Source organism: Microcaecilia unicolor, chromosome 1 (assembly GCF_901765095.1).
Source record: "Microcaecilia unicolor chromosome 1, aMicUni1.1, whole genome shotgun sequence".
NCBI lineage: Eukaryota > Metazoa > Chordata > Amphibia > Gymnophiona > Siphonopidae > Microcaecilia > Microcaecilia unicolor.
Window position 1 is genome coordinate 22,342,981 of NC_044031.1, and position 24,179 is coordinate 22,367,159.

General features: G+C 49.3%; 1 protein-coding gene across 1 annotated transcript in view; it reads left to right on the plus strand.

The window, feature by feature from the left end:
- Positions 1–24,179, plus strand: part of LOC115463507 (gastrula zinc finger protein XlCGF26.1-like) — a 169,343-nt gene that overhangs the window by 135,026 nt on the left and 10,138 nt on the right. The window contains exon 3 of the mRNA XM_030194087.1: positions 8,856–8,975. Within this exon, the coding sequence (XP_030049947.1) occupies positions 8,856–8,975 (120 nt within the window). The remainder of the gene's footprint in view (positions 1–8,855; positions 8,976–24,179) is intronic.

Below are 24,179 nucleotides of genomic sequence, written 5' to 3' on the forward strand. Positions count from 1 at the left end.
TGGTAAACTGTTAACTCAAGCAGAGGAGATACAAACAATATTCTGGGACTATTATGACCAAATATATAAATCAGAGCAGGAAACAGCCCAGGGAGATATAGAGAAATATCTACAGGAGGTCAGGCTCCCAAGACTATCTGAAGAAGCGACTGAAACCTTGTCAATCCCCATGACATTAGAAGAAATTGAGACAGTGATCAGGAAAATGCCTACGAATAAAGCCCCAGGGCCGGATGGCTTTCCCGCACGTTTCTATAAAATGTTTGCCAAATGGTTGGGCCCCTTGTTGCTGAAGGTAATAACATCTTTTGATGAGGCAGGGGAGTTACCATATTCCTGGAGACTGGCTGAAGTAGTCTTAATACAGAAACCGGGAAAAGACCCCATGAGCTGTGGCTCGTATAGGCCCATATCGCTATTAAATATTGATTATAAAATCTTCACTAAAATCCTTGCAAATAGGTTGCAAAAAATGTTACCACATATTATACATGATGATCAGGCGGGATTTATTGAGGGCAGACAGACGTTTGATAATATCAGAAGCCTCTTGCATATCATCCAGCAGGCGTCTGATGAGACAGAATCAGTAATTTTGTTCTCGGTTGACGCGGAAAAGGCCTTTGACCGAGTGGAATGGTCCTTTTTATTTACAGTCTTAGAACAGATAGGAATGGGAGGGAGGTTTCTAAAGTGGTTACAATTATTATACACAAGCCCTATGGCAATGCTAAAAATAAATGGCTCCCACACGAAATTGCTGAACCTGGGAAGAGGGACGAGACAGGGTTGTGCAGTTTCTCCTCTGCTTTTTTGCACTCTCAATTGAACCCTTAGCTAAGAAGATCAGGGAGCATGGGAATATACGGGGAGTAATTAGAGGGAAGCGAGAGCATAAGATTATGCTCTTCGCTGATGATGTGCTGATGACATTGGCTCATCCTGCACAATCGCTTGGGCAGGTGATGGAGGAGTTGCAACAATATGGGAAGATGTCGGGATTTAAAATAAATGTAAATAAATCAGAGATACTTAATCTTACCATGCCTCAGGATGAGGCCCAGAGGTTGAAAGCATTATATCCAATTCAATGGGCAACCAAAACAATCAGATATCTAGGCATAATGGTCACATCTAGGATTGAGAACATAGTCCAGGAAAATTTCCCAAAGAAACTGAGGGAGTTGTTCGAGGAGCTGGACAGATGGGAAGGCCTAACAATAACATGGCTAGGTAGAATTCAGGCCGTAAAGATGATGCTTCTACCTAAATTGCTGTACTTGTTTCTGGCACTCCCATTGCCGATTCCCCGAACCTTCTTTCAACAATTAAATAAGAAAATGTTTGCATATATTTGGAGAAAGAGACCACCAAGGGTACGAAGGAGTATGATGTTTCAAACTCCAGCAAAGGGTGGAATGGGAGTCCCTAATTTTTATCTGTATTACCAGGCAGCACAACTTAGGATTCTAGCGGGGTGGGATTCAAGGAACAGCAAGAAGTGGCTACATTGGGAAAGAGCGTGGTTGGGGACCCGATACCTGAGGGACATACTATGGGGCCCGGGAAGGGAGATCTTAGCAGCAGCAGGGAAAGTCCCGATGGGTCTCAAACACTTACTAAATACATGGCTTCAAGTTAGGAGAAAGGTGTTTCCAGATAGAAAGTACTTTCTACAGACGGCTATACGAGGTGCACCGGGCTTCCCCCTTGGAGAAGAAGAGAGAACGTACTCAATATGGGCCAAGAAAGGGCTTGATAGACTAGGACAGCTATGGAGTAATGGAGAAATAAAATCCTTTGAAGATTTACAGGAAGAGTTTGATCTAGAGGAAAGAGATCTGGTATTTTATGTCTGCTTAAGGAGTTACATTTTGAAACGAGCCAGGGATGAACTAGAACTGACTGAGACAGGGTTGGAGCAAGCGATGAGAGGGGGAGATGGGAAAGGTAGCATAACACGACTGTATAGAGCATTACTCCTCCTCTCGTCGCCCCAAGGCTTTTATACGAGGAGATGGGAGGAGGATCTCCGGACACAGTACTCGGAGGAGTGGTGGGCGGTTGGATATAGACATCTGTTGAAACTGACCGGGGCCCAGTCATTGGCAGAAAACGGATATAAAATCTTGTATAGATGGTATTATACGCCGATGCGACTACATAAAATTTATCCACAGATTACAACAGACTGTTGGAGAGAATGTGGGGGACGAGGGACATTTTGGCACATCTGGTGGGATTGTCCCCGGGTTCAGGGGTTTTGGACCGAGATTCTAGATATGATATTTGACATGTTAAAGATAAAATACCCAGCTCAAGCCCAGTATTGCTTACTGAATGCACGTCCGGGGAAGAGCCCTATACATTGCCATAAATTGGTTATCCATCTCCTGGGAGCAGCTAAAATAGCGTTAGCTCAAGCCTGGAGACAGAAAGAAGTCCCCAAAATGCAGATAATAAAAGGTAGACTGCACCATCTCTATCAAATGTCAAAGTTGACAGCTATCCGTAAAGGGCAAATACAACAATTCCAAAAAATATGGCATGTGTATGAACAATGGAAAGGAATTTAATGAGGATATGTTCTGTACCGATGATGGGTGGGGGGGAGGGGGGATAAGGGGAGTTTAGGGGATCAAAATATCTGATGTAATTGGAGGCTGGGAATAGTTATGTTATGTTTAGGTAATGACCATCACATTCTATTGAAGAGCATTTATTTTGTATGTTAAGGAAAATGAAAAATTGATGTTAATATACCAAATGGTGTATACTGTTGGCTAAGGTGTATTGAAGTTACAGAATTTGGTTGTCATTTGTGATATGCACTTATTCATTAATAAAAAGATTACATAAAAAAAAAAAAAAAAAAAAAAAAAATCATCAAGGTGGGAGCGAGTGGGCATCACATCTGCCACACTAGACCCTAGGGAAGTCCAGGGTGTTTGATGGGGGTAGACATTTTTGGGAGTTCTACCTGCGGGGAGGGGGGGTTGATAACATATGGGTTCTTGTATTGTGGGAGATCTGTTAGAGGGGTTGTGAACCAGTGGGGCTGTGGGGGTGCTGTGCACGGGGGGGGGGGGGGGGGGGGATTTGATGCTGTTTATCGTTTATTCATTTACTATACCGTTACAAATTGTGTGCACAAAACAGAACGGTTTACATGGGTTACATTGCTTCAGGTCAGGAGCTGTACACGGTGGGGGAGGATGTATTTCTCAGGGGCGCTTTTTAGAGGGAACAGCAATTTTAGAAAGCTGCTTCTGTGTGTGTGTGGGGGGGGGGGGGGGGATATCTCTGTTTGTTTTCACCATGTGGAGCTTTCTAAAATCACTGTTCTCTCTAAACATGGAGGGACTTAAATGTTTGGTCCAGCACCTCTTTTTACGAGAGACTGTATGTTTGGCAGAACTTCCTATAAAATATTGTGGGAATTCTTCACGTGTTGACTTGGATGTTTAAATTCCCTTCTCTGATATGTAATTTCACTGCAAACCCCACTGAAACAGGTCAATTAACAAGGGGAAAGTGCACTTTCTTTTTCCTCTTAAATAGGCCTGACACTACCAACCACCCATTTTCTCCTTCTCGAAATCCCAGTGCCCAGATCTTTCTCCCTTCCTTCCTCCTTACCAGTACTTCCCCATACCATGCACATGGATAGAAAAACATAGCCCCCCCCCAAACGGTTTTCCTTGGGCCATCCACAGGCAGCACGTTTTCCTCCTCCCCACCCCCCAGAGACAGTATTTTCTTTCTAGCCCATCTTCCCCAGAGGCAGCATAACTTTTTTCCTCTTGGGTATTCCCCCAGGGACCCAAAAGAGAGGGCCCCCTGAAAACTCTGATCAGGAAGGAAATGCAATTTATATATTCCTAAGCAATACAAAAAAACAAAACAAAACCCTGCCAACATTGGTTATAGTCAACAAAAATGATCTGAGTTAAATTATGTTGCCTGGAACTCTACTATTAAAAAAAAAAATACTGACCCCTGACTCTGCATTGTCAGTGGTGTTCCTAGGGTGGCTGACACCCGGGGCGGATTGCTGATGCTGATGCGCCCCCCCCCCCCCCCCCCGCGAAAGGACCCCCCCCCCCCCCCCCGGGTGCATTTTTACCTGCTGGGGGGGGGGGGGGTGCCGTGTGCCTGTCGACTTCGCTCGTTCCGTGCTCCCTCTGCCCCGGAACAGGAAGTAACCTGTTCCGGGGCAGAGGGAGTGCGGAATGGGCGGAGCCGACGGGCGCGCGGCACCCCCCCAATGGCATGCACCTGGGGCGGACCACCCCCACCGCCCCCCCTTGGTATGCCACTGTGCATTGTCACAGTGTTAAATACAAGCAGTTGGAAATATTTGTTCACTCAACGAATAGTTAAGCTCTGGAACTCTTTGCCGGAGGATGTGGTAACAGTGGTTAGAGTATCTGGGTTTAAAAAAGGTTTGGAGAAATTCCTGGAGGAAAAGTCCATAGTCTGCTATTGAGGCAGACATGGGAAGTAACTTCTTGCCCTGGGATTTCTAGTATGGAGTGTTGCCACGATTGGGTTTCTGCCAAGTACTTGTGACCTGGCTTGACCGCTGTTTGGAAAATAGATGGACCATTGGTCTGACCCAGTATGCCTACTCTTACGTTCTTATGTATTCTGCATCCACAGGAGCCTTCCTCATGCAACAATGGGTGCAGAGTAAACTAGAGCATTTCTACCGGCTGTATTCCCAGATATTCAATGCCAGGCAATGTCCAGGCACTGGGATTGAATATCTGGTATAAAGCAGTCGGATAAAGCAGAGCTGGTTAAGTGCTTTATTCACCAGACAAAAATATTTAGATTGTGATTATTGACTCAGGAACAGCACACGCTCCTTCCACTGCCAGACACTAAAGTAGATGGGTTTTTGTTTGCGTGATAACTATACAAGATGTTTAGACCACTGGTGTTAATTCATTTTGAGTGGCCAGGGCCCTTGCCCCAGAGCTGCTTTATGAAATCACAAAACCCTGCAAAAAGACACTTAAAACCTATACAGAAAACTTAACACACCATAACAGCCCTAACCCACATAGTGCAATAAATATTACACTGGGCCCTAGAGCACCAATATACCTGCTACGGGGAAACTGGAAGAACAGACAGTACATGGCAGCAGAATCCTTCACCTCAGTTGCACATGCAGACCATGGACAGACCCTCACCCAATACAAAATAGGGGACCACAAAAAAAAAACATGCAGACAAATACTGAAATGGAGGCTCCACCCAAGAAAGCCAGACTACAAGCAGGGGCAATACTGTTAAAAGAGAAACAGAAATGTACATTTCATAAAGCAGGCACATCTCACTCCTTAAAAAGTATTAAACATAATTTTTTTCTTTTCTACCTTTGTTGTCTGAGCACTTTAATTTTCTGATTTGGCTGGTCCCAGTCTCTTCCACTTTTCCAGGTTGGCTTTTCCAGTTCTTCTCTTGTCTTCCTTACCTTTTCTACATCTGTCTGGTACTGATCTTTTGTTTTTTGTTTCCCCCCCCCCCCCCCCCCCCCCCCCCCCCCCCCCCCCCCCCCCCCCCCCCCCCCCCCCCCCCCACCCCCCCCCCCCCCCCCCCCCCCCCCCCCCCCCCCCCCCCCCCCCCCCCCCCCCCCCCCCCCCCCCCATTTTTCTCTACTCCGTGTTTATCTCTCTTTTTCTCACCCTCTAGTCCTTATTCTTCATTTCACATTTGCTCCCTCCCCCCACACCTACACCCCATAGTCCCATCCATCTCCTTCCCTCTCCCTCCCCAGCACACCCCTAGTCCCATCTACTCCTCCCCCCCACACCCCTTGTTCCAGCCACCTTCTGCCTTCAGTATCTCTTATCCATTCTCCTCTCTTCATGTCCCCCATCATGTCCCTCTCTGTTCTGTCCAGCACTTCCCCTCTGCCCCCTGTCCCTATTCCCTTCAGTCAGTATCTGTGTCCCCATCTTTCCCCCTGTGTTCATGTTCCACCTTCTGTCAAGCTCCTCCCTCTTCTTTCCCCTTTCTCCTGCACCCCCACCCCCAGGGCCTGCATCTCTCCCTCTCCTCACCCCTGCCCCCCTCTCCATGGTACTGCATTTTTCTCTCTCTCTCTCTATGGATCCAGTGTCTTTCCCAGTATCCCCCCCCCCCCACACACATGTCCCTTTGTTCTTTGCCCCCCATTCCAGCATATGTCTCTCTCTCACTGTCGCTTCTCTCCCCCATCAGAACTCTCACTTCCCCTTCCGTGCAGTCTGGCATCTCTCTCCCTTACCCCTCTCCCATTAGACTTGTCTTTTTTACCCTTCCCTACCCCTTCCAAATTTGCGGGTATGCATCTGTCTCTCCCTCCCCCCTTATAGCCCCGTGGGGTCCAGTGTCGCCTTCTCCTTACAAAATGGCATCTCTCTCCCTTAGCCCCCCCCCTATGGTCTCATTCTTTTTTTACCCTTTTCCACCCTCCCCCCCCCCCCCCCAAAAAAAAACCTGCAGGTATGCATCTCTCTCTCTCGCTCCCCTACCAGCCCTGCAGGGCCCATAATCGCCCCCCCCCCACCACCACCACTGCTGCTGCTACTGCCGCAGCACTGGAGTCTTCCAATCTCTCTTTCTCTCCTTCCAGCCCCGTGGCCCCCTCACCGAGTCTTCCAGTCCCCCGAGCCACCGGTAGCCTCAACGAGAAAGCAGTACGCACACTGCTTTAGACCTGCTCCTGAAGCCCTTCTCTCTCCTACAGCTTCCTGCCTAAGCAGGAACAGGAAACTGAAGGAGAGAAAGACTTCTGGGGCAGGCCTAAAGCATTAAAGCAGTGTGCATACTGATTTGTTGCTGAGGCTGCCGGCGGCTCAGGGTGGGGGGGGGGATTGGAAGACATGGGGGGTGGGGGATGCTGCAGGGCTGGAAGAAGAGAGAGAGAGATTCTGCCTGCAGCTGCAGCACTCAGTTGGGGCAATGCCAGGCAGGAAAAATAGAGTCACAATCCCAAGGCTTTTCACTCAGGTGGAAATGCCCCCCTCCCCTAAACTACGTCTATGGTTTGGGTGCAACCCTTGGACATTTTTCTGTCATAATTGAACAACGCAAAAACATCAAGGTCTAAAAGTTAGACTTTTTGGTCAATATCTGTTTTAATCACGACTGAGTCACAAAAAGGTTCCCTAAATGACCACTGGAGGGATTAAAGTGTGACACCCCCCCTCCCACCCCACAAAGAAGTGAAAGAGACAGCTTCATACGCTATGGCCAGTCCCATTACAGCAGCAAGCAGGTCCCTGCAGTCACCTAGAGGTCGGTACAGTGCACTGTAGAGAAGGGAATCCAGGCCCATATCCCATTGGTACACATGGTGGAAAGTGTAAGCCCACCAAAAACCTACTGTACCCACATACAGGTGATATCTGCATCCACAAGGGCTGTCGTAGTGGTGTACACACGTGGGTTTTGGAGGGGTAACGGTGAAATGTGTACCTGGAACCTTTTATGTGAAGTGCACTGCAGTGCCCCCTAGGATGCCCCACTGCTCTGATGGGATGTCTGTGTGGCCAGTCTAATAAGAATCCTGCCCTCCCCCCCCCCCCCCCCCCCACCCAATACGTCCCAATGAATTGATTTTGTGCGTTTTTCATTAAGACTTTTTTTTTTTAAGTCCAAAAAGATAGACACACTGAGTACCACATAGAGGGGCATAATTGAACGAAAACGCCTATCTCCATGGGCGTTTATCTCCGAGAACGGGTCCGTGAAGGGGCGGACCCAACCGTATTTTTGAAAAAAATAGACGCCCATATGTTATTCGCTAATTTGTGAGCTGGGCGTTTTTGTTATTCAGTGATAATGGAAAATGAAAGCGCCCAGCTCAAAAACGAATACATCCAAGGCATTTGTTCGTGGGAGGGGCCATGATTCGTAGTGCACTAGTCCCCCTCACATGCCAGAACACCAACCGGGCACCCTAGGGGGCACTTTTACAAAACAAAAAAAAAGGTAAAAGAGCTCCCAGGTGCATAGCACCCTTCCCTTGTGTGTTGAGCCTCCCAAATCCCCCTCAAAACCCACTGCCCACAAGTCTACACCATTACTATAGCCCTAAGGGGTGAAGGGGGGCACCTACATGTGGGTACAGTGGGTTTGGGGGGGTTGGACGACTAACGCATTAAGCAGCACAATTGTAACAGGTAGGGGGGGGATGGGCCTGGGTCCACCTGCCTGAAGTCCACTGCACCCCCTAATAAGTGCTCCAGTAACCTGCATACTGCTGCCAGGGAGGTGGGTATGACATTTGAGGGTGAAAATAAAAAGTTGTGAAACGTCATATTTTGTGCTGGGAGGGGGTTTGTGACCACTGGGGAAGTCAGGGGAGGTCATCCCCGATTCCCTCCAGTGGTCATCTGGTCATTTAGGGCACTTTTTGGGGCCTTATTCGTGGAAAAACAGGGTCCAGGAAAAGTGCCCTAAATTCTCGCTGAAATCGCATATTTTTCTTCCATTATCGGCGAAAGGGCGCCCATCTCTGTTCGCCCGATAACCACGCCCCAGTTCCGCCTTCGACACGCCTTCGACATGCCCCCGTCAACTTTGTCCGCATCCGCGACGGAGTGCAGTTGAAAGCGTCCAAATTCGGCTTTTGATTATACCGCGTTATTCGTTTTTGTGAGATAAACGCCCATCTCCCGATTTAGGTCGGAACTTGGGCGTTTTTCTCGTTCGATTATAAGCAGGATAGTCTAGCAAATAGATATTTTTCGCTATGTTTATCACTTGAATTTTGGACTTTGTTGGTTTTAGACGTCTTATCAAAAATGCCCCTCTTGCTGGTTTTGGGAAACCTAATGCAGTTTTCTTAACCCCAGGAACAGGCTCTACAACCGTCATTCCTGACATTATGTCCCACATTGAACAAGGGGAAGAGCCGTATATCAGGGATGAACCGGGACCAGAAGAAAGCGAAACTGGGAAAAGCAAATGCTCAGGTGAGTGGGGTAAAAGTCTGAGATGAAGTGTGGCTTGTCTTTATCTGAGCAGGAATGAGTTACTCAGGCCCTTGAATGGGGGCAGAGATCTATTTTATTTGTGGTGAAACCTCTTTATTGCTATATAACAACAGATGAAATGCACATTTTGCAAATACACAGAAAAGTAGATCAGACCCCCATTCCCCCATCCGTCCTCTTCTAAGACTACCCTGTTCTATGAATTATGTCATTCAGAATATTAAGTCCAAAGTCGAGAAGACAAGCAGCCCTATGTGAGTGGGATCTTCAATGTATTATTAAATTACACGGAGTGAATATTAACTTGAGTCACTGATAGTTTAATCATCTAATAATTTTCTGTTCAGTGTGGTAATGAACGTGGCAACATTTCATTGTCCAACCTTCTCTGCATCAAACTCCCTCCCCTTCCAATCGATATTGACTATCATATTTATTAAACATCTAAATAACCTCACAAACATTTGAGGAATATTAATGAAATCATTTTCTTCAATAGAGTCCCACCGACAGCTCCACTTTGCTGTTTTCTCTGTCTGCCATTGTACCTTTATCAAGTGGTTTGCAATGTAGCCTATGTTTTTAGTGATTGAATTTGAAACTTATGTAACCCCCTGCCTCCCTATGGCCCTCAGTACAGGGTATTGTGAGCAGGAGGTAGGCCTGAGAACTCAGATTTGGGTGGGGGAGGGGCCTCTGGCAATATAATCCTGGAGTCAGAGTACCCCAGAATACCACCCCAGTAAGCAAAAGCAGGTATCTCTCTGTCTCTGTCTCTCTCTCTCTCTCTCTCCCTCTCCCTAAATATGAAGTATGTGAGACTTATCTGGTCTGTTTTTATTTTCTCGGGGCCTGCAAATCCAGTCAGGGAAAAAACCCAGCACTGAGATTCAAGCAAGGCACAGTGCAAAAGTTAAAGAAGCCAACAGAATCAGGATGCAAAAATAAAGAACAAATTAGCACATGTAAGTGATACAAGGCTGAAAGGAGAATACAGAATAAACAGACATGAAATCATCAGAGGTTGGTGAAACAGCTCAGCAAGGACCTCCTGGTTCATACATGAGTGCCTAGTCCTTTGGAAAAGGGAAATGGGACTTGATATACCACCTTTCTGAGGTTTTTGCAACTACATTCAAAGCAGTTTACATATATTCAGGTACTTATATTGTACCAGGGGCAACGGAGGGTTAAGTGACTTGCCCAGAGTCACAAGGAGCTGCAGTGGGAATTGAACCCGGTTCCCCAGTATCAAAGTCCACTGCACTAACCACTAGGCTACTCCTCCACAAGCTGTTAAAAGGGCCAGTTTTGCATGTGAAAACCTTTTTTTAAAACTGACAGCCTTGAAGATCACATATGATTCAGTGTCACTCTGGAGCAAGTACCTTTGTGACAACAGTAACAATTCAGTATGTTGGCAAGAACTGTGTTCAAGCTGTCGCAGTGGTCAGAAGATACAAGTTCCAGACGACCAGCTGGGTTGCTTAGGTGAACCTGTTAGAAAGCTTCAGGAGGAATTTGCTGCTACAGTAAAACCGATCCAGGGCAAGGAATTTTCATCAGATAGAGCCAATGATGACATTCGCATGTGACTATCAGGCCGAAGTTCAAAGTGTGCTGTGGAGCCCTGGCAGAGTGACGCTCTGTACCTTTGGAGCAGTTTCACCTCTGCTCATAACTGCAGACCTCACTAATGACTCTGCACAGCCTCCAATGCCATCCACGACACCCTTGCCATGAGATATTGCACTGTACTTCAAGGAAAATGTTTTATTGTACTGTTTAATCAGGATATGAAGGAGATGGGCCGTGAACCTATTTTTGAATTCTGAGGATGGCCCTTCAGCCACAGAACCTCGGACACATTCCTCATTTCAGGTGAGTTTGGTTTGAGTTCCTTTCACACAGATGTTGCACAAATGCTGCAACTGTGTTCTTCTCCTTGTTTTTGGTATGTGAACAGATCAGGAAGATCTTAGACTATCCCTTATGCGTAGCAGCTGCTTCTCTCATGACTAGCATAACTGTAATGATTATCAGTGACCAGGATATCCAACGTGATGATTTGTTTTGGGAAAACGCGTCACCCCTTCCAGGTATCAAGAAGTTGCTTGTCCTCAAGGCATTTCCAAATGGTGAATTGCAGGTTTTGTACAATGCTTCAAGATGAAAGCCAGTCCACCAAAAATGGATACTATTATACCCAAACCAAAATGGCAGACATCAAGATACTAAGTCAAAAAACTAGGTATTTAAAAAAAAGAAATTTGTCGTACACAATACTTTATACAGCACCCTACAGACAATCTTTCTATCATCGGTTAGTTTTACTTCTCTGTATCCCTGTCTCATAAACAGCACACTTATCTTCCTTCATATCACCCAACGGGAAGCCTTTTCACTCAATGGCTATTATCTCTGTAAAACAAAACACAATGAGTTACCATCCTTATAAAATTGTTCAAGGAGGAGATCATGTGATACACCAATAGGAAGGAGATGTAATGCAGGGTCATGCATTTGGGTCGCAAGAATCCGAGGGAATGGTACAGTATAGGGGGTGTGTCACGATTGTGACTATATTTCTTGTCTGTGCTCACTTTGCCGCCTGGTGGCCGAACCCTGTGGCTGCTATTAACTGTTTTCTTGCTGTTTCCCAAGCATGTTTCAGAAGTCATTCCAGTCCGGTTCGGATCTTTCTGCTTGCCAAACTTGCTTGGTTTGTTTGGAACTAAGCAGCATCCTTACCTGTGACCTCACTTGTAATTGCCTTTATTATGTACCTGGCCCTTTCAGCTGGGCCTTTGCAACGCCAGAGGTCGAGGTTAGTTGGTGTGCTGTTAGGAGCACTTCTGCCTTGCTTTGGTTGAGCTTCCCTGCTTTATCCTTTTAGCTTCCCTGCTTTTCCCTTTTGGTGCTGATAGAAGCACTTCTGCCTTGCTTTGTTTCCTGCCTGTATGCCTTGCCTTGTTCTTGTTTTGTCTGTGTATCCTTTGTTATGGCTGCCTGTCAGCCTTCAGCCATTGCTTTATTGTTTGTCGGTGTGGCCTAACTTTGTATTCTGCCTAGCCTGCCCTGTTTGTTCTTTTCTCCTCTGACCTTCAGTCCCTGTTCAGTCAAGCTTGTTTCAGTATCCTATACCCTGTGTGAGAATCCTGAGTCTTGTATCCTGAATCCTGTTTTAGTCAAGCTTGTTTAGTATTCAGTGTCTGCATCGAGGATCCTGTTGTTCCAGTCACTCCGGTCCAGTATTTCTTGTCTATCAGCTCAGTCCTGTAAGTCCTGCAGGCCTCCCGCACCTAGGGGCTCAACCTCTGGGGAATGGTGGTCAGGGCTGGTGAAGTCCTCCGGTTACTCCAGTCCTGCTATTCCAGCCAAGTCCGGTTCAGATTCCAGCTCCATCCTTGCTTGTTTGTCCAGTCCTGGTTGGGGGATTTTGTCTGCTGCTGCCATTCCTTGACAGCAGCCCAAGTGCTCACGTTGTTCCAGTGTCCGTGAGCCTGAGACCATGACAGATTGCAAAGGCCATGAGCTCGGCAAGATCACCTACCAGCTGGGGTTCCAGCCTATGACTTTTTTCCCTGTTGGCAATCCGGGACACCGCCCGGGTTTAGCTCCTTGTTCCAGTTCGAAGTTTGGTTCCAGCTTAGTTATTGTTCTTGATCCTTTCATGATGCTACATAAGTATCGTGGAAAACCTTTATCTGATCCAGGTTTGAAGAAAACTCCTGAAGCGGCAGCAGAGAGAAAGCGTGTCCGACAGCTTCTGATTTCTGTAAACCCAGTTTCTGCCATTGTCCCTTCTACCACACTCTTAGAATACTGCCGCAGACTTGTCTTGGATCCAGCTTTGTGGGATACTCCTGAAGCGGTCGCTGAAAGAAGGCGTCTTAGAAATCCCACGCTCTGGGCTCAGCTGGAGTCCAGCCTCGGGGACGCTTCCTGTCGAGTTGCTTCCGAGTCCAGCCTCAGGGGCGCTTCCTGTCGAGTTGCTTCCGAGTCCAGCCTGGGGGGCGCTTCCTGCCGAGTTGCTTCCGAGTCCAGCCTGGGGGGCGCTTCCTGTCGAGTTGCTTCCGAGTCCAGCCTGGGGGGCGCTTCCTGCCAAGTTGCTTCTGAGTCCAGTCCGAGTGGCACTTCCAGCCAAGACTCTGAGTCCAGTCCGAGTCCTTGTCAAGACTCTGATTCCAGTCTGGGTTCCAGTCCCGGTTCGGCTCTTGATTCCAGTCCGGGTCCCGGTTCGGCTCCTGATTTCAGTTCAAGTTCCTGTCAAGATGCTGATGACAGCCTGAGTTCCAGTTAGTCAAGCTCCTGATTCTAGTTCGGGTCCCAGTCCCGGTTCAGCTCCTGATTCCAGTCTGGGTCCCAGTCCCGGTTCGGCTCCTGATTTCAGTTCAAGTTCCTGTCAAGATGCTGATGACAGCCTGAGTTTATTATAGTCAAGCTCCTGATTCCAGTCCGGGTCCCAGCCCCAGTTCGGCTCCTGATTCCAGTCCGGGTCCCAGTCCCAGTTTGGCTTCTGATTCCAGTCTGGGTCCCAGTCCCGGTTCGGCTCCTGATTCCAGTTCAAGTTCCTGTCAAGATGCTGATGACGGCCTGAGTTCTAGTTACAGTCAAGCTCCTGATTCCAGTCTGGGTCCCCGTCCAGTAATCCATGTTCATGTTGTGAAACCTATCAGTAGATTTCACCACAGTTATCCGTGGAAACCTGAATCTTCCGGGGAGACCGGGGGGGGGGGGGCTTGAGGAGGGGGTACTGTCACGATTGTGACTATTTTCCATGTCTGTGCTCACTTTGCCCCCTGGTGGCCGGACCCTGTGGCTGCTATAGACTGTTTTCTTGCTGTTTCCCAAGCATGTTTCAGAAGTCATTCCAGTCCGGTTCAGATCTTCCTGCTTGCCAAACTTGCTTGGTTTGTTTGGAACTAAGCAGCACCCTTACCTGTGACCTCACTTGTAATTGCCTTTATTATGCACCTGGCCCTTTCAGCTGGGCCTTTACAACGCCAAAGGTCGAGGTTAGTTGGTGTGCTGTTAGGAGCACTTCTGCCTTGCTTTGGTTGAGCTTCCCTGCTTTACCCTTTTGGTGCTGATAGGAACACTTCTGCCTTGGTGTGCTGTTAGGAGCACTTCTGCCTTGCTTTGTTTCCTGCCTGTATGCCTTGCCTTGTTCTTGTTTTGTCTGTGTATCCTTCGTTGTGGCTGCCTGTCAGCCTTCAACCATTGCTCTTTTGCTTGTCTATATATCCTTCTTCTCTGTGGCTGCCTGTCAGCCTTCAGCCATTGCTTTATTGTTTGTCGGTGTGGCTTAGCTCTGTATCCTGCCTAGCCTGCCCTGTTTGTTCTTTTCCCCTCTGACCTTCAGTCCCTGTTCAGTCAAGCTTGTTTCAGTATCCTATACCCTGTGTGAGAATCCTGAGTCCTGTATCCTGTTTTATTCAAGCTTGTTTAGTATTCAGTGTCCACCTCGAGAATCCTGTTGTTCCAGTCACGCCGGTCCAGTATTTCTTGTCTGTCAGCTCCGTCCTGTAAGTCCTGCAGGCCTCCCGCACCTAGGGGCTCAACCTCTGGGGAACGGTGGTCAGGGCAGGTGAAGTCCGGTTACTCCAGTCCTGCTATTCCAGCCAAGTCCGGTTCAGATTCCAGCTCCGTCCTTGCTTGTTTGTCCAGTCCTGGTTGGGGGATTTTGTCTGCTGCTGCCATTCCTTGACAGCAGCCCAAGGGCTCACGTTGATCCAGTGTCCGAGAGCCTGAGACCGTGACAGGGTGAATTGCTTCAGTGTACGAAGGAAGAGTGGGACTTGGGGGTGATTGTGTCTGGTGACCTTAAAGCTTCCAAACAGGTAGAAAAAGCGACGATCAAAACCAGAAGGATGCTTGGGTGCATAAAGAGAGGGATGACCAGCAGGAAAAAGGAGGAGATAGTGCCCTTGTATAAGTCTCTAATGAAGCCTCATTTGGAGTACTAAGTGCAGTTCTGGAGACCGCACCTACAGAAAGATATAAACAGGATGGAGTCGGTCCAGAGGGCGGCTACAAAATTAGTAAGCGGTCTTGAATGCAAACATTATAGGGACAGGCTTATGAACCTCAACATGTATACGCTGGGAGAGAGGAGACAGGATAAAGACATTTAAATATCTTAAGGGCATTTCTGTACAGGAAGTGAGCCTTTTTCGACTGAAGGAGAGCTCTGGAACGAGGGGGCATACGATGAAGTTAAGTAGGAATAGGCTTAGGAGGAATCTAAGAAAGCATTATTTCACAGAAAGGGTGGTGGAGGCATAGAATGGCCTTCAGTGTCCGAATTTCAAAAGGCATGGGATAAGCATGTGGGATCGCTTAGGAAAAGGAAGAGTTAGGGGTTACAGAGGATGGGCCATTTGGCCTTTATCTATGTTTCTATATGCACCATGTGCCATGAAAAAGGCCTGCGCTTTATGCTAATATATCCAGCTCTTCAAACTTTGTGTAAATGGAGAGTGGCCAGAAGCGGTAAACTCTCTACCTCTGAAGTGACTTATTGAAAGACCATGTGGGTTATCGGACTCTAAAAATATGCATTGACAAGGTTTTAAGATACGCGACATAATCTGAATTCTTGTACGATGGTTTTGTGGGGGAGGGACCCCTGCATTGAGGTGATCTTTCTTCTCTTCCACTAGCTTAGTGGGAGAGACGTTGTGGGCTGTTTATATGATTGTTATGGGGGGGGGGGAAGGGTGGTTGGGAGAGAACTACAGGAGAAATAAGATCTATGGGCAGGCTCTGTTGGTGCACAGAATGACGGTTACCAACTGGAACAGATACAGAAAGCAGCTGGAGTGAGGCTGGGCATTCTGGCTCTAAAATATAGTAAAATTCAGCCCTCGGTGTTAAGCGTTTTTTAAATGCCATCTGCCACAGCCTTTCTGTAACTGGATATTTAGCACTGGGCTGTACCCAGGTACCGGCACTGAATATCCAGCTACAATGTGGCCACTGGTACTTATCCGAGTACCAGCGATATTCAGAAAAATATCCAGATAAAGTGAGGAGAGTGCTTTTGCTGTCTTAACCTTATATTGATTGTTATCTAGTTAATAGACTGAGTATTGCTGCTAACCTGGTAGCTTCTGGCTCCACCCAAACTGCCCTGTCAACTCCTGGATAGTGCTGAGATGATCTGTCCAGATGTTCAGGGGCAGTCTCTGGATAAGTGCTGCTGAAAATCCAGATATGACCCAGTGTGCAGGATGTATCGGGGGTAGGAGCTACTTTTGCCTCTGCTCAGTATCTGGCCCTTACGTTCTAGTCCTTTGTCAACAGCTCTTCTTTAATTATTTGCGTTAAACAGATTGTGTGCAATCATTTCGGTCCTGTATGTGCAAACTCCATTCACAAGTTGTTCCCCCTTCTGTAATTTAGAATGGAGACAGACTTGACCTAACGGTGGCCAAGTTTAAATAAGAGTCTTGATAAAGGGTCGTTGCTTCATCACTGTGGAAGAAACTCCCTGATAATCACAGATTATAATCGGTGCAGTGTCGTCCTCCCACCGGCACATCACCTCCAACCACCCCATCCCCGGTGCATTGCTCTTACCTCTTGGTGTGCTTGGAGCAGGTGTCAGCTCCGCCAGTTCCCTGCTCCCTCTGCCCCGGAACAGGAAGGAACATCACAGGAAACTGTCGGAGCCGACTGGCTGTTCCCTGCGCCCCCCCCCCCCCCCCCCGCAGTGTGCATCCAGGGCGGACCACCCCCACCGCCCCGCCCTCAGTATGCCACTGATTATAATCTTCAAAGCTTTTTTGTCTACTCAGTGCCATTTTGAAGGAATATCTCATGTTTTCACAAGCTTGCAGTGTGTGTAGAAAAACACTTCAAGAAATAGTTTTGCAAATAAGAAATGGAACAGTTTTTAAGCCTTTAGGGATAAGACACCTGTATAAATAAACACTAACAGAGCTGGGAACAACCTTAACATCAGTTGCTTCAAGTCAAGAAGCAATATAGCATGAACTATTCTCTGATTCTTTTCAAGGTTTTGCCTCAGCAAAAACAGGATTGTTTATGAACTGCTCGCCCAATGCAATCACCTAAGAAACCATTCTTGCACCATCATGTACTCCAGGTCAGGCTAAACCAGCCATTTTGACGCCTGGACATGAAGTGAAGGCCACAGTCCTACGTCACTGGACTGGTGGGAGCCTGAGTTCCAGGAACTGCAATTTTGCTGACACATAAATATGTAAGTATTGCCACACTGGGAAAGACTGAATGTCCATCAAGCCCAGTATCCTGTTTCGAACAGCGGCCAATCCAGGTCACAAGTACCTGGCCAGATCCCAAAACAGTACAATACATTTTATGCTGCTTATCCCAGAAATAACCAGTGGATATTCCCCAAGTCAGTTTAATAATGGTCTATTGACTTTTCCTTTAGTAAGCCATCCAAACCTTTTTAAACCCCACTAAGCTAACTGCTTTTCCTATATTCTCTGTAAATGAATTCCAGAGTTTAATTACATATTGAGTGAAGAAATATTTTCTCCGATTTATTTTAAATTTACTACTCTGAAGGGGAGGAAGTGACGTCACCAACCTAGATGAACGTCTGAGAGACAAGCTCCGGCCGCCCCGCAGCAAAAACAGCAAAAATCGCGACTTAAAACGCGGTCCAAGAGCAAGAAATAAACCTTACTGGGCTCAGGAAACAGCGCGGCGCCTGCCTATGCATTTAAACTATACGGCAACGGATCTTTCTCGATTTGCCTTCGTGGGCGCTGGGTCGAAGCCCAAATCCAAGATGGCGGACGTGCGCAAAACAAAAAGCACAACAGATGCGGGGAGTGCTCAAACACAAGATATCCAGTTGGAACAGCAAATTCCCGCGGAATTAACAGAGGGGGAGCAACTCAGTCTGCACCAGTGGCTACAAAATATTAGCTCCGATCTTAAAGCCCTACGAACAGAAGTGGCAACGCTGGGAGCAAACTTGCAGGGCGAGATCCGCGAACTGGGTGCGTGCCTGGAAGATACAGAGGCGCAGGTGGAGGCACACGGGGAGGCCCTGGGAGCATTGGATCAACATTTCACAGGGCTGCAGAGCGAACAACAACAACTACTGGATAAAGTAGAGGACCTGGAAAATCGGGGCCGCCGCAGCAACCTCAGATTTCGGGGCCTCCCTGAAACCCCTAATTATCAGAACTGTGAACAGATAATACAGCAAATTGTGCAGGACTTGTTCAAAGCGAAGGTAAAATTATGTATCATACCTGATAATTTTCTTTCCATTAATCATAGCTGATCAATCCATAGACTGGTGGGTTGTGTCCATCTACCAGCAGGTGGAGATAGAGAGCAAACTTTTGCCTCCCTATATGTGGTCATGTGCTGCCGGAAACTCCTCAGTATGTCGATATCAAAGCTCCATCCGCAGGACTCAGCACTTAGAGAATTACACCCACAAAGGGACACTCTGCCCAGCTCACCACCGCCGAAACGGGGGAGGGGAATTAACCCAGCTCATCCCCACACAAGTGGGGGAGGGGAATCCGTCCAGCTCATCCCCGCGGAGCGGGGGAGGGACACCACACCCGCCGATGCGGGGGGATCTGGCTTATCCTGCAACCGCAACCGCGGGAGGAGCTGACTGACCCTACCACCGCCGAAGCGGGAGGGGTACAAAGCTGCCCTACAGCCGCACGAAGCGGGAGGGAGTGCAGGCAGAATTTAAATCTCAATCCAGCCCCGTAAAACGGAGGGGAGAGGAATGCAGCAGCTCACTGTAACACAAACTCGTCTCAACTCTTGAAGAATCCAAGTGAAAGAAGAACTTGAACACGAAGTCCTCCTGAAGTAACTGAAGGCTTAAACTTGAACCTAAAATTCAACGAGAATATAAACAGTACAGATATCTGGGAGGGGCTATGGATTGATCAGCTATGATTAATGGAAAGAAAATTATCAGGTATGATACATAATTTTACCTTCCATATCATCAAGCTGATCAATCCATAGACTGGTGGGATGTACCGAAGCAGTACTCACCCAGGGCGGGACATAGAAATCCCTGACCGCAACACTGAAGCTCCAAACCGGGCCTCCGCCCGAGCAGCCACAGTCAAGCGGTAATGCCTGGCAAAGGTATGGGCCTTCCCCGCGGCCACCTAAGCCGCTGCAATGGCTTCCTCGCCCATCTTGCCACTGTAGGCTTAGAATCCTGCAGACCCTTACGAGGACCTGTAAACAGGACAAACAGATGATCCGATTTCCGGAAATCATTGGTCACTTCCAAGCATCTGAAGATGACTCGTCTCACATCCAGAAATTGAGAGCAGAGTATTCCTCTGGGTAGACCTCCCTACGAAAGGAAGGGAGACAGAGCTGCTGATTCACATGGAAGCGAAAAACAATCTTGGGCAGAAAGGAAGGCACTGTGCGAATAGACACTCCTGCCTCAGTGAACTGCAGAAAAGGCTCTCGACCTGAGAGTGCCTGGAGCTCGGAAACTCTTCTGGCTGAAGTGATAGCCACCAAAAGACTGCTTTCAACGTCAGGTCTTTCAGAGATGCCCTCGACAAGGGTTCAAAAGGCGGCTTCTGCAATGCTCTTAGCACCAGGTTGAGATTCCACGCAGGCACCACTGAGTGCAGAGGAGGGCGCAGGTGATTAACTCCCTTGAGAAAGCGCACCACATCTGGCTGCGAAGCCAGGGAAGCACCCTTCAGGCGGCCCCTGAAGCAAGCCAGAGCCGCTACCTGAACTTTCAGGGAACTGAGCGACAGGCCTTTGTCCAGACCTTCTTGCAGGAACGCCAACACTGAAGAAATTGGAGCAGTGAAGGGAGAAAGTGAGCCTGCTTCACACCACGCTGCAAAGATACGCCAAACCCTGGCGTAAGCAGTAGAAGTAGAGCGCTTCCTCGCTCTCAGCATAGTGGCGATGACCTTGTCTGAGAAGCCCTTCTTTCTCAGACGCTGCTGCTCAATAGCCAGGCCGTAAGACCAAAGGGGGAGGGATCCTCCATCACCACGGGACCCTGATGTAACAGGCCCTGCTCCACTGGCAGCCGCAGAGGATCGCCGACTGAGAGCCTGATCAAGTCCGCATACCAGGGACGTCTGGGCCAATCCGGACCCACCAGGATTACCCTGCCGGGATGCTTTGCCACCCGGTCTAGCACCCTGCCCAACATGGGCCAGGGCGGGAACACATAGAGAAGCTCTTGTGTCGGCCACCGTTGGAGAAGAGCATCTACTCCCAGGGATAGAGGGTCCCGTCCTCTGCTGAAAAAGCGCGGCACTTGGCAATTGGCCGATGACGCCATCAGATCTAGGCTCGGCTGGCCCCAGCGCTTCGTGATGCCCAAGAACGCCTGAGCAGATAGCTGCCACTCTCCGGGCTCCAAGGTATGGCGACTGAGAAAGTCTGCCTTGACATTCATGACTCCGGCAATGTGGGCCGCTGACAGCTGTTCCAGGTTCGCTTCCGCCCACTGGCATAGATTCATGGCCTCCTTGGCTAGAGGGGCGCTCTTGGTACCTCCCTGGCGGTTGACATAGGCCACAGCCGTGGCATTGTCCGACAGGACCCGTACAGGCTTCAACACCAGTACCGGGATGAACTCCAACAACACCAACCGAATGGCTCTGAGTTCCAGGAAGTTGATAGACCACTTGCCTCTGCAGGAGACCAGAGCCCCTGCGCTGTCCTTCCCAAGCAGTGGGCTCCCCAGCCCATCAAAGAGGCGTCTGTCGTGACGACAATCCACTCCGGGGTCACCAGAGGCATTCCTGCAGACAACTTGTCTGTCTGCGTCCACCAGCTCAGCGCCTTGCGCACTGCTGGGTCCAAGGGAAGGCGCACAGCATAATCCTCCGACATCGGAGTCCAGCGCAGCAGCAGAGATTGTTGTAGTGGTCTCATATGAGCCCTGGCCCAGGGCACTACTTCCATCGTGGCCGTCATAGAGCCCAACAGCTGCACGTAGTCCCAAGCCCGAATAGGAGAGGCTACTAGGAACTAGTCCACCTGAGCCTGAAACTTGACAATCCGATTGTCTGGCAGGAACACTCTGCCCACTTGGGTGTCGAATCGAACTCCCAGATACTCCAGGGACTGAGTCGGGCGCAGCTGGCTTTACTCCCAGTTGATGATCCACCCCAGGGAGCTCAAAAGAGCAACCACCCGGTTCACAGCTTTGCCGCACTCTGCATAAGAGGGGGCTTGGATCAACCAGTCGTCCAGATAAGGATGGACTTGAACTCCTTCCTTCCTCAGGAAGGCCGCGAAGACCACCATTACTTTGGAGAAGGTCCGTGGAGCAGTAGCCAACCCGAACGGGAGGGCTCTGAACTGGAAGTGTCGGCCCAGTACTGCAAAACGCAGAAAGCGTTGATGAGGAGGCCAGATGGGAATATGCAAGTACGCTTCCTTGATGTCCAAGGATGCCAGGAACTCTCCTGCCTTCACTGCCGCTATAACAGAGCGGAGGGTCTCCATGCGAAAGTGCCGAACTTTCAAGGCCCAATTGACCCCTTTGAGGTCGAGGATAGGCCGTACAGAACCTCCTTTCTTTGGTATCACAAAGAAAAAGGAGTAACATCCCTTGCCAAGCTGATTTTCTGGCACCGGAACGACCGCCCCCAGGCGGATCAGATTGTTCAAGGTCTGCTGCCCTACCACAGCTTTGACCGGAGACTTGCAGGGAGAGAGTACAAACCCGTCTTTTAAGGGTCGGCAGAACTCTAGCTTGTAGCCGTCTCTGATGACTTCCAGCGCCCAAGCGTCTGAAGTTATTGTGGTCCACTCGCCCATAAACGAGGACAGCCGTCCTCCAATCTGCACTGGGGCGTGGACCAAGGCCCCGTCACTGGGTACGAGACCCTGGGGGAGGACCGGAGGGAGCACCTCCGGGACGGCGGTCTCTGCGAAAGGAATGCTGCTTGGGGGAGAAGTTCCTCTTGAAGGAAGAGGGGGCAGAGGAGCCGACCTGCCCGGGCGGTACCGACGGGCTTCCTGAAACCGTCCTCTGGAGGTACCAGGGCGAGTACTAGCCCGAGCCCTGACCTCTGGTAACTTCTTGCCCTTAGACGTGCCGAGATCGGTCACGATTTTGTCCAGCTCGACCCCAAAGAGCAGCTTGCCTTTAAAAGGCAATCTAGCCAGGCGGGATTTAGAGGCGTGGTCAGCAGACCAATGTTTCAGCCAAAGCCACCACCGCGCAGAGATTGTCTGAGCCATGCCTTTCGCTGAGGCCCTCAAGACATCATACAGCAAGTCTGCCAAATAGGCTAAGCCCGATTCCAGGGCCGGCCAATCAGCCCTCAAGGAAAGATCCGAGGGGAAAGCCCGCTGCACCATAGTCAGGCACGCCCTGGCCACATAGGAGCCGCAAATTGAGGCCTGCAAACTTAAAGCAGCTGCCTCAAAGGACGACCTTAAGGCCGCCTCCAATCTTCTGTCTTGGGCGTCCTTTAGGGCCGTGCCACCTTCCACCGGCAACGCCGTTTTCTTAGTCACCGCAGTGATTAAAGAATCCACGGTAGGCCACAGATAGGCCTCACGTTCACTTTCAGTCAAAGGATAGAGGCGGGACATAGCCCTAGCCACTTTAAGGCTCGCTTCCGGGACATCCCATTGAGCCGCAATTAAGGTGTGCATGGCATCATGCACGTGGAAGGTTATAGGCGGGCGCTTCGTCCCCAGCATAATGGCAGAGCCAACAGGGGCTGAGGGAGAGACGTCCTCCGGAGAGGAAATCTTCAAAGTGTCCATGGCCTGTACCAACAGGTTGGACAAATCCTCTGAGCTAAAAAGCCGCGCTGCAGAGGGGTCATCCGCTCCATCCGAGCGGGGATCCGTCTCCTCCAAGGAATCCGCAAAGGACCGTTGGGAGACCTCAGATACGCTGCCCTCATCTACATCGGAGGAGACAAAGTCCTCCAAGGCCTGGGAATCAACCCGAGGGCGTTTACCTCTGGGAACCTCAACCTCTTTACCAGACGAGGGAGCAGGGGCAGCGTTTTGCATAAGGAAGGCCTGATGCAGCAGCAAAACAAACTCGGGGGAGAAACCCCCCAGACTGTGTACTTCCGCAGCCTGGGCAACAGCCCTAGACGCACCCTCAACCGGCGCTCGCAAGAGCGGGGGAGAGACATGCTGCGCATCCAAAATGGCGTCCGGCGCGACACTCCGCGAAGGAGCCGAGCGGGAAGAACGGCGCTTAACTTTAGCCGCTTTTGTGCCGTCGCCCAAATTAAGGGCGTTCATGGCATTAATGTCTCCAACCTCAAGGGCGGCCCAAGAAGAAGCCGTCCGAGCCGCGTGGCCGGCCAAGATGGCGGAGGCGAGGAGCGGGGGATGGGCGTTTATGGCGGGAAAAATCGCCACGCCGGGGGAAGGACCGGGACATTCATCGGCCACGAAACTGTCACCCAACAAGGGCGAATCAGGCTTTAAGACCCCCGCGTCCCCTCTAGAAGCGCCCAAGCGATCCGGGGAGCGGCTCTTTACGCCCTCGCCCTCCGACGCCATATGCCACGTGGAGATAAATCGGGGAACCCCCTGCCCGCTATAAAAAGGTAAAAATTACCTGCTGTCCGCTCCGAGCTGTAACGACCTGGTGTCCCAGTGAGTAGCTGCAATAAACGTTTAAATAAACGTCGAAATAAACGCCTTTAAGGACGTTCAAAATTTTTTTTTTTTTTTTTTAACGGAGCCAGCGGGAGGGGGGAGAAAAGGAGGGACCTGGCACCACCAGGTTTGCACTTGCTCAAAAGAGCCCTCAACCCCAGGCACTCAACAAAACCTAAAAATTAGGCTTGGAGGCCTAGCCAGAGCTGCTGCTGTGTGTGACCACCACCTGCTGAGATAGAGAACATACTGGGGAGTTTCCGGCAGCACATGACCACATATAGGGAGGCAAAAGTTTGCTCTCTATCTCCACCTGCTGGTAGATGGACACAACCCACCAGTCTATGGATTGATCAGCATGATGATATGGAATGGCGAAATGATAGAACTTGAAACAGTACAGATTGAAAGAGCGCACCGGGCACTAGGAGCTATGCGCAATAATAGGCCAAAGGACATTATTGCTTGCTTCACTAGATATAAGCAAAAAGAACAGGTGCTGAAATTGGCACGCCAAACGCAAGATTTCAAATGGTATTCATACGCCATTGAAATATACCA